We start from the raw sequence: 11,164 nt of genomic DNA, 5'->3' as shown, positions 1-11,164 counted from the left end.
GGTGATGGTTTTGGAGGACGCTACATAGAGCCGCGTTAAGCGGCTCTTGATGTGTCCATGATGCGTACTTTTTGACGCATGCGCCGGCGGAGACCACGTGAGCGGGACACTCCGCATCACGTGGTCCCGTCAGCCAATAAGCGCCCGCTCCAGGAAGTAAACACTGCATGCAGTGCATATTTATTAGCCATGTGGCTGGCCGCAATAGCGGACTCTCCCCACCTCCACTCCTACACCCAAAGTTAAAAAAAAAATACACATCACTGAGCATGTGCAAACAGCCTAACGCGGCTAAAGCCGCTAGAATGTACAGCATGCAGCACTTTCTTTAAACGTGCTGCGTTACAATGTAACGCAACGTGGGCACTGTGAACAGCCCATTGATTTTTCATTGCTGTGCGGTGGGCTGCGTTACAAGGCGGCTCTAACGTGCGCCTGTAACGTCTCACTGTGAAAGGAGCCTTAAGGGAGGCCCATTAGATTAGGACTCAAGGAGGTACTCTTGAATCTAGAGGTTCTACTGTATTTATAACATCAACCTCTTGTTCTTTTTGATTACTAACATTTATACTAATTAATTGCCCACAATCTGATCCAATTCACTTTTTCTCTTCTACGAGATCATTTTTTTATTATCTTCTGTTTAAGATAGCATTTCAGTACTCTGCAATTGAAAAGTACCAAAAAGTAGGTGAAAAAGTACAATCAAAATTATTATTTTCTTGCTGGTGGCTTAGGCATTTTATTTATAAGGTCAAAATATAATCTTGGAGAAAACTTAAGAGAAAAAGTGAATTCAATCAGGCCCTATGTGTGCAAATAGAGTGGGCAGAAGGTGGATGGATGGACTGACTTGGTCTCCAATTCATGATCTGCGTCTCTTTAAATACTTGTTTAAAATCCCTAAAATGTTTATTTGCAACGTATATAAATTAGTACATCTATTCAGCTTAGATTTGTGGTTGAATGAAGAATGATTATTCTGATTCAGATTGCATACAAGGATCCCTGGCTGCCTTTGGCAAGTTAGTTACAGGGAATTTGGTTGTAATGTAAACTATCTCCTGTTAAAAGCATGTAGCAGTCTTTATTCCTGCCCATTATGCTTTGATTATTTTGATTGGTTTGCCTTTAGTGTATAACTGGCAAATGAAAGTTATAGAGCAAGCATGGCATGTATTTAGTTTGTCAGAAATGGGTTATTACTTCTCAAAGGAACATCCCAATTTCAAAATGGAATAGTTCTATAGTCTATAATGAAGAGACAGTTTACTTATAGATAGCTATTGCTTGACTTTTACCACTAAACTTAGCATATTGCCCTATGTGTGGAGAATGGCCTTGACATACGGCACTTAAAAGTGTACCCGAGGCAAAGCTTGGGTACAAAAATCACTAACTTACCCAAGAAGAGGGAATCTTCTGGATACTAATGAGGCTTCCCACTGCATCCTCCAGTCCCCCATTGCCGCTTGCAGTGCCTCCAAAGATTACCGACAAGGCCTTGTTGGTAATCTAATCGGGGCCATGGTCCTCTTCAAGCATAGCCGCCTACGCGAGTAAGACCGCACCTGCGCAGTAAGATGGCTCCATGCTATTGCCCAGCCACGGCCTTGCTTGTGATAGAAGAGGACCATGGCCCAGATTAGTTAGACGGTCCCAGGCAGTGGCGGAGTACCAGAGGATGCCATGGAAAGCCTCCTTAGGATCCAGAAGCTTCCTTCTCCTTAGGTAAGCGTTTCTGCCAAGCCAAAGCTTGCGTTCTCTATAACGTTATAGAAGTGTAGTCCAACATACATAAACCTGGGATGTCTATTTTTATTTTGTTTGCACCAACTGCAGCTCGAAGTAATAACTCCTGAAAAAGCGATTTGTGCTTACCACCCCCAGACATTGTCTACATGCAAGCAACCCTGAGATAATCATTACCCAGCAATTTCCACTCTGTCCCAGAATCTTCAGTATATCGGAGACATCTCCAGACACTTCACGTAGAAGCTTCAGTAGAACAATCCGTTCAGCTCATTTACATCACACAACTATCTCCATTTTAAATCGTTTAAAAGTTGTACAATTCCTTTTTGACTGTTCTCCATTCTACAAAACCAGAAGAAATGAAGTCTCACCCATTTACACAGGCTCCAAATGTGTAATCTTTAAGTGGTCCGGAAAATCCCTGGAAGCAGCAGAGAGATCCTGACGGTAGTTGTAGATGGACTGGTAATCCTTGCTGCTGCTCTTCAGCAGTTCATTGTTCTTGCGTGCTTCATAATGGAACTGGGGGTTCTTCATCTCATACCTACACAACGTGCAGAACATTAATTTCTTTTATTTGTTCCACTTATAAATTTGCATGGATAAAAGGAAAATAAGTATACAAAGATCCAGCTTTCTATATGTAATATTCAGTAAGGTAACAATGAAAATAGCTCATATCGAGGGGGCAAACCAGACATCTTAATAAAATGAAAACAAAACTTATGTGATGATTAATTGTATGTGTTTTACTAAAAGTAAATGGAGCATAACTGAGCTTATATTTTTATATACAGTTTAAGGGCTTCATTTTAAGACTGAATTCTAAACAGCAGCCATGACAAATCTGCCTTGCCGAGTTGAAAAACAAACAGAAGTAATGAGCCTTTTAAATTTCCAGCACTATGTCCCCTCTTCCCTCAGAACAGAATAGGGTGCTTTGGGTGCCAACAGTGGTGGGATTATAACCTGTTCCTCTGAAAATGGAGCAGTTTGGGAGTGGCACTTGTAAGAAGCTTGAATAGCACAGAATTTTCTCATGCCAACCACCAGCACCAACAGTGTAAATGCAGCCCACCTTCAACTGCATTTAATGGACAGCATAGTGGTTAGCAATCGGCTTGCAGAACTAGAGTTCCTAGACCAATTCCTGGCCGGGACACTATCTGCATGTTCTCAGTCTATTTGTAAGGGTTTCCTCCATACAATGGGTTCCTCCATAACCCCAAAACATACTGATAGGTTAAAACTGTTTTCCACACTCCCAACACAGTAATGTTTAACAACATTTTAAAGGAATTGAAAAAGGACACAAGCTAGAAAGAGCATCTCAAGCAATAACAGGATGCCAGTGCAAGGGGGGGGGGGGGGGGGGGAATAAGACTACATCTCACAAAAATCAGCAACTGCTAAAAATTGACCCATTCAACTACTGGCAACTTTTTCTGGCACACCGACAAAGATACAAAGGAAAGAATCAAACACACAATCTGGTCAAACTTTACTGAAAGGGCAATTGCCAACCAGCTTGAAGCCAGATTAACAGATGACAACCTATATGATGCTTTTCAGTCTATAATTCAAGAAAAGACACAGCACAAACTCAGGTAGGGAATGACCTACTAATTAGCAAGCAATTAGCGCAAATGCTCAGTCTTCATTCCACTAGAGTGTCGTGTAAATTCCAATGTGTGGATCATGGAATATTAATTCAGTGATTACAAGACTGCTGTGGTGCACCCAGGTACTGCTCTCATTTGTTCTTAATTCTTCCTCTGTCAAGTTCCACCTTTCCAATCTAGTCTCTAGCTTATGGAGATTCACAAGGTTCAGTTTTGTCACCTCTACCTCTTTGCGGTTTACGTTTTACCAGTGGGAAGAGTAACACAGAACCTGGTTATAGTAGGTTATAATTGCTATTCAGAGGATACATAATTGTATCTGTCCTTTATGCAATGTCTAAAGAACTCATCAACATCTGCCTGGAGGAACAAAACTGGACGAACACCAGCTGCATGAGGCTGAACTTGAACAAAATTTTGAGGCTGGTGGTGGGGCGCTTACATGCGATAGGTTACTTACAAAAGTCTATCGACTTCATATCTATCCACTGGAGAAGATGCATTGTAAAACAAAGGCTTTGTGTGTAATCTGGGGGTGAGGCTTGATGGAAAGCTAACACCAAGACAGCGAGTATCACATCCTCATTCTTCCACCTGAGAAATACAAAAACACACATTCCCTCCCGAGAAAACTTACCAGAGGGCTTCAGTATTTTATGTGGAGGTTTGTCCATATTATAACAAGAATAAAAGACATCACAGGTATGGAATCTCACCATTTAGGCTTGGGTCCTCGGGTACGTTCCAGCTCTTGCTGTCTTTTAATCTCCATTAGTAACTCCTCTTCAACGCGAAGGCGCTCCAGTCGTAATCTAGTCAACTCTTGTTGATAGGGGGATGCTTCTACTACAGATATAACTGCATCTCTTCCAGCCAAGGTCTTCAGGAACCTAACACAAAAAGACCAAGTTAAACTTGGAATATAAGGATGACATCCACTAGCCTCTTCTGTAACTATAAAAAGAGGTCACTAAATAAAACACAGTGTGGGATATAGAATATTTGGTCCTAAAATACTTTCCTAGATTATCTCCAGTACAGCACACCTGAGAGGATAAATAGGATACTTGAATACATAACAGAAGAATTACAGCTTGCAATAACTTGTGGCCAAAAGCTCAATCGTTTGGTGGCAACCATCCACTATGTCCAGGATGAAGACATTGCTCCAGTAGAGTGCCATCTAGCAGATGGGGCTGTAGACCTTGAAGCTTTAGGCTAGTGCTGCTTCACGGAGGTACCTAACAATGCCTGTTACAAGGTTGCAACAAATAGAGAACCAGAATGACTTTCTCGTTGATTCAATAGTCTGTGAACACTTTTCCAAAAGTTGTAAAAAAAAAAAAAAAACATTGTAGAACTCTCATTTATGGGATTCTTAAGTAAAAAAAAAAAAAAATGAGGGCAGATACATTTTCTGTGTTCTATAGAAGGACAGACAGTCGACAGTGATCTTGAATTAATAGAGCCTGCATTTCCTACTCTCTTCTGATAGAAGTTCCAAAGGTTTGGCCTCTAAAGCTTTAAAAACTAAATGTAAATCCCATGGCGGGATATTACTTTTTTTTTGTTTTATAGATTTCAGGCAACTTTCCACTGTAAAGAATTCTGTGCCCATTTCTTGTCTACAACAATGCTTAGGTTAAATAAAGTGTACATTTAAAATAATTTTTCTTGGGCCCAAGCCTGCCTGAAGAAAGTCCAGAAATATAGCCCTTTAAATCTTTTGACTCAAGGCAACACCAAAAGCAAAAAAAAACTTCTAGATGTAACGATTGGTGTCAGCAAGAACAGATTTTCTGATTATTGGTGATGTGCAGTATCACCAATAATACAGATGTTATACCTGATTATGTGGTGATCTGCAGAATCACCAATAATACAAGTATAGCAAGACACAGGACAACCAGGTGTAAAGATAAGTGTTTGGTGCAACAGTAAATATAGATAGAGATACCCACTATCCCAGAGGAGCTGGTAGAAGGAGGTATCTCTAAAGAACACAGTAATCAGTACTCCAGCAGGTTGGAGACACAGATAAGTTAGTGATAAGTTCACCCGAGGGGCGGGTGATGCACAGTAAGACAATGTATACTGATCACTCGTGGAGGGAGTGATTCAGACTGTACTGCAGCAGGTGATCACCTGAGGGGCAGGAGATCCAGACAGTACCGTAGTAGCTAGTCACCTGAGGAGCAGGTGATTAAGACTGTATTGCAGCTATCTACCTGAGGAGCAGGTGATTCAGACTATACTGCAGCTATCAACCTGAGGAGCAGGTGATTAAGACTATACTGCAGCTATCAACCTGAGGAGCAGGTGATACTAAACTGAGAATCCCTCACCCGAACTAAGCTCACTGGTGAGGGCAGAAGAGTCAGACAAGCAGGTTCGGCAACACACGGACAAATACAGTACAAAGGCAGAAGACTGAATCAGAGTGAGGTATAAGCTAAATCGGAAACTAGATCAGATAGGCAAAGGCACAGAATCAAAAGACAGAAGAGTAGTCAAGGCTAGCAGAAGGTCATAACAAATAATACAATTCGATTAGTACTTTAAGCTATTAACAGAAAAGTGTGGATACCCAGCTCCTGCTGGTTCTAGCACACTTTCGGATCTGACTAAGGGTCTGAGTGCTAACACGTAGCATATGCAACAGCAGACAAGGAACAACTGACAGGCATGTCCTATATATACTGGGAGCGCTCCTTAGCGCCGCCCCAGTCACTCAGCCAATCAGGATCAGTGTTGGAGTCAGCTGACCGGCTGATCAGCTGACTCCCCTTCTGCTTGCATAAAGATCCTGTCTGTGCGCGCACGCGTGCGCGCGTAGACCTCAGTCTATGTGCGACTGAGGGACCAGGCAAAGTTCCATCATGTAACAGCGCAGCGGAGGCCGCTGGCTGAGACGCGGGGACAGCCGCCATGCCACTCGGCGCTGCGGCGGCCTCCCCCGCATTCACCATAGTCCCAGGTACAACTCCATCATGTACCCGCGCGGCGGAAACCGCCGGCTGAGACGCGGAGATAGCCGCCATTCTGCTCCCTGTTGCGGCGGCATCTCCGCTATGCTTTACACTAGATCTTTGCATATTTATTCCTAGTTACTGATGGCAATTAAAAATCTGGATACGTTGTTTGAGAAATCTCTTTTGTTTGAGGAGTACTATATAACACCCATGGCAATACGTAGAGAATACATGTGTATCGATACAGAACTGGTTTTTGAGCAGTAGATCCTGCTTCTGAAGCAGAGGGCACAAGTCTCAACAGTGGAAAACACAACCTTTTGGACCAGAATGGTATAAGCCTCACTCTGTCCTGCTGAAACTTCTGAAAATAAGAATGAACAGAGGAACAAAAAAGGAAAAGGACAGGACTTTCGTAGAAAACTCAGATTTCGTACTTCCTTAGCAGTTTACATAAGCAACTACAGTAGTGTCGCCCATGTCGATGATGACATGTTTCCCCCACAATCTGGTTGATGAACTGGTTTAGTACCATCTAGTACCATCCACTAGAGAACACTAACAATTAACAGCAGCTGAGCATTTGCTCGTCCCAATATCACACTCTGTTAACGCTGCGCACTTGTTTGACCAAATTGGCATGACATTTTTCAGCTAACTCGAGCAATACATTTGATAATCTGAATTTGGTCGAAACGTTAATCCGGCATGCTTGTTGCGGCACCGATTTATATCAGATTTGAAAATAATTATCAAATTGGATGGTCAATTGGCCGCAAAATCACTAGATGTATGGCCACCTTTAGACTATGATGAAAACATTATACTGTGACTATAGTAGGGATTACATTGGGCCTGATTCACTAACTGGTGCTAACCTATTTAGCACACCTAAAGGCTTTGGGCGTGCTAACTAGGGTGCCAAGTAGTTAGCACGCACCAAGTAAAATCAGATCTTGCGCAAGTATATTGAAACGTTGCCCCGGATGCGACGTAAACGGCGCACCCAATGCGCCTATAAGGGTGTAATGGATGCGCTCTAAACGTCGCACCCATTCGACGTTTAGGGTGCATTTGGTGCGCCGTTTCGCATGCACCTGGCTTTGCGCACGATACTTTGCGCTCGAGCGCTAATTAGCGCGCGCAAAGTTTGTTTAGGCGTGATAAGGGGCTTTTCACAAGCATGCTAACAGTTAGCACTGCTTTGTGAGTCAAGCCCATTCTGTGCTCTTTTGGAGCACAGTTAGTGACATGTCTATGGACACTATAAAGTTCTGCAGAAATACCAGCTTTATATAAATTCATAATAATAATCAATAATAATAATAATAATTTCCGAGTCATTCGCTCTTTATATGCATGTCCTTCCGTCACGCATATTGCCTCTCCTTCCCTGCCCCACTCTGATTGGCCACATCACTGTGTCTGACTGTCCTACATCCCCCTCCTCCTTTGTAGCCTCACTGTAATTGACCAAAGGGCTTGTTGGTTGAGCGAGATGTGTGTGGTGAGATGGTGCGCACAACGTCCACAGGGATGCCTGCCACCATCTAGCAATAATATTTTAAAGAATCTGTCATGCATAATGAAGATACCTAAACATACCAGTAAATTCCATCATCTGTCAGTAAACGTCAAAGAGCTAGCTAACACATAACTAGCCAACAGCTTTACCTTTAAACTAAAATCCAGAATGTATATTGTCTGCATATATAACAGTTTGCCTGGAATGACAGCAATGATGTAAGCTGAGTAATAGTATAAGATGGAAAGCATAAGCAAAAAAACACTGGTGCAAGGCATGTAGGGTTTTCTATATTTTCTTCCCACTGAAACGGTTATTCAAAATATGGTACAATTTGCTTTCTGTTTTAAGAAGGTAAAACTGTATTTAGTAAAGGCTTCCATCAAAATTCCTAATAGATTCCCAGCTAATAGGAATTTCTTTCAAGCAAAAGAGGGCAAGTGACAACAATAAAACAATCGACAAATGTTTATAGTGCATGCTGTCAGAAAAATTACACTTGAAGTAGTAGTTTACCTTTCACTGATTTCTTCTGCGGTGGGTGCTGATATAGCAGGTGAAGGGATGCTATAAGGGGTCCATGAATAACTTTTTGTCTTCCTCGGAGGAGTATAAGATCTTGTCACCAAAGAGCCTGGCCTATAAAACCGTGAGCGTGATTGCCTGTTGGAAGATGATGTCTTTACGTTATGTTTTAGTCTTGGTGCGGGCTGGCTGCAAGCATTGGCTTTTGCAGAGTTTGGTCTCCAGACAGGTTTTGGAGATTGAGAGCGTGATCCAAGATGTCTGCTTTTCTTGGCAGCAGGAGAAAAAGAGTGGGAACGATCAAGTGACTGTGATCTTCCTCGGACTACTGAAGGTCTGCTCCTGTCAGGAGATCGTGAGCGAACAGGGATCTTAGGAGGTAACAGAGATCTTACACCAACAACATGAGGTGCTCCAAGCTTCACCGGGATGGGTTCTCCATAAGCCATATATGATGGAGACATGGAAGAAAATTCCATTTCTGTAAACATGCTGCCTGTAGTGCTGCTTGGACGAACAACTGATGATTTTGAAAAGGTTGGTAATCCTGAGCTCTCTGTTGCATTAAAACTTCCATTTGGCTTGGTTACATGGTTTGACCTCAAACACCAATCAGAGCTTCGGGCGGAGTCTTGGTCTCGCTTGGTAGAGGCTCCAAATAATGGACTACTATTTGATTTTGGCCATTCACTCATGCTTGTATATTCAGACTTTGCTTCCAAGTTTAGACTTGAGGCTAGGCTATCCACTTGAACTTTGAGTTTCCTCAAATTATTCTCAAGGTCATCAATGCTAATATTCTCACCATATTGCGACAATTTATTACCTAAAACACAAATCAATGAGAAAGTTGGAGCCAAGGAAGGGAAAGTTATATTTGTTTTAACAGTAAAAAAACACTAAGAACCTGAATGACTGCTATGAGTCACTTAGAATCAAACATAACTACAAATTATGGGTCCCAAAGCAAATGGATGGGGCTCCCAGCAGTAGGAATAGTAGAAGATGCCCTAGCCCTTATCTCCTCCCCCCACACACAGGAATAGACAATGGTATATACAGTCACATGCACGTATACAAGGTACACAGCAGACAATGTATGGGCACAGAGATGTCGGTTATCCACCACCACTGTAATTACCATTATTCTAGTGGCAAAATACAATATTCACAGAGGCAGATTCTGCAAAAATATGTTTGATCACCTACCTCCTGAATAAATATTTCCAAACTGTGTACCTCTACTAACTGGTCCAGTGACAAATAAGATCATTTCTTGAAAAAGAGTTACCAGGACTCCATTCTGTTAAATCAGTGTGTGAGACACAGAGTGCTACACTCACAGTTTCCCATGAAAGTACAAATATCTGGTGGTCCTAATGTGAGCGACACCGAGCCACTCATGAGAAGAAAAGCTGTGCATGAGCGGCACTATGCTGCTGAGCAGGCTGTACTTTGCTCCTGCGCAGTGTGGCCCCGCTCGCTCATACATGGAGGGAAGAAGCCGTGCACAAGTGGCTCCATGCTACTGAGCAGGCTGTACTTTGCTCCTGCGCAGTGTGGTCCCGCTCATACATGAAGGGAAGAAGCCATGCAAGAGCGGCTCTGTGCTACTGAGTAGGCTGTACTTTGCTCCTGCGCAGTGTGGCCCCGCTCATGCATGAAGGGAAGAAGCCATGCAAGAGCGGCCCCGTGCTACTGAGTAGGCTGTACTTTGCTCCTGCGCAGTGTGGCCCGCTCATACATGAAGGGAAGAAGCCATGCAAGAGCGGCCCCATGCTACTGAGTAGGCTGTACTTTGCTCCTGCGCAGTGTGGCCCGCTCATACATGAAGGGAAGAAGCCATGCAAGAGCGGCCCCGTGCTACTGAGTAGGCTGTACTTTGCTCCTGCGCAGTGTGGCCCGCTCATACATGGAGGGAAGAATGTTGAAGATTGTTTAGAAGGTCCCAATGCAGCACAGGAGGGAAATGGGAGGTTAACGGTAGCATTTGGACCTTCTACACTCTAGAGGCTTCCCCCCCCCCCCCCCCCCTCCACTACCATAAATTCTATAGTTTTTAATAAATGTGCACATCTTTATAAATGTACTGATGTGATCGGAGACCACTTACCATTCACTTCATTTGGAACAGACTTTCCACCATAGTCAAAGTGCAATCTACGGTGGCTTGAAGTCCCTGGAAAACTAAGATTATGGCTACTTGTGGTCTTCTGTGTATTGGTCAGGATATCGTGCGGCTTCTCTCTGAAATAAAAAAAAAAAATACTGCATGTTAACAACTTGGTTTTATTTTTAACTTGTTTAGAAAAGGGCGCTATAGCAGCTACAAGCACAACCATAAGCTTTTGTATAATGCATGTGGTTATGTCCTGAGCCACAAAGAAGCGCTTCTACATAAAGCACAGGAAAAAACAACTATCAGGACTACCTGAAGGCAGTATAAAGGCATCGATGTACAGACACACTGGGAGTTAAAGTGGATCTGAGATGAACTTTTACTCCTTGCATAATTGTGTTCCTTACATATAGTTTATAGGGCATTCCTCAAGCCAAATACTTGTTTTGTTTTAATACCCTAATTTCCTATAAACTAAACAAACCACACCCACAGCTTCTCCAGAGTGCCTTGGCGCTTGCAAAGGATTGTGGGATTTCAGTCTGGGCAGGTGAAAAAGGTGTTACTAGCTATAGATTTCAGAGGCAGAGTTTTCACAATCTGAGAGCTGCAATGCAGATACAGATCAGTTGCCTGTGTAATGGAG

At 42.9% G+C, this 11,164-nt stretch overlaps 1 protein-coding gene across 1 annotated transcript in view; it reads right to left on the bottom strand.

Moving 5' to 3' along the window:
- Positions 1-1,802: 1,802 nt before the first annotated feature.
- Positions 1,803-11,164, bottom strand: part of LOC137521402 (uncharacterized) — a 39,038-nt gene continuing 29,676 nt past the window's right edge. Inside the window, exons 2-5 of the mRNA XM_068240588.1 lie at positions 10,513-10,646; positions 8,391-9,225; positions 4,094-4,267; positions 1,803-2,299 (exon numbers count right to left, since the gene is read on the bottom strand). Of these exons, the coding sequence (XP_068096689.1) occupies positions 2,131-2,299; positions 4,094-4,267; positions 8,391-9,225; positions 10,513-10,646 (1,312 nt within the window). The 3' untranslated portion in view covers positions 1,803-2,130. The remainder of the gene's footprint in view (positions 2,300-4,093; positions 4,268-8,390; positions 9,226-10,512; positions 10,647-11,164) is intronic.

This window comes from Hyperolius riggenbachi, chromosome 6 (assembly GCF_040937935.1).
Source record: "Hyperolius riggenbachi isolate aHypRig1 chromosome 6, aHypRig1.pri, whole genome shotgun sequence".
Taxonomy (NCBI): Eukaryota; Metazoa; Chordata; class Amphibia; order Anura; family Hyperoliidae; genus Hyperolius; species Hyperolius riggenbachi.
This window is presented reverse-complemented; position numbering and strand designations above follow the sequence as displayed.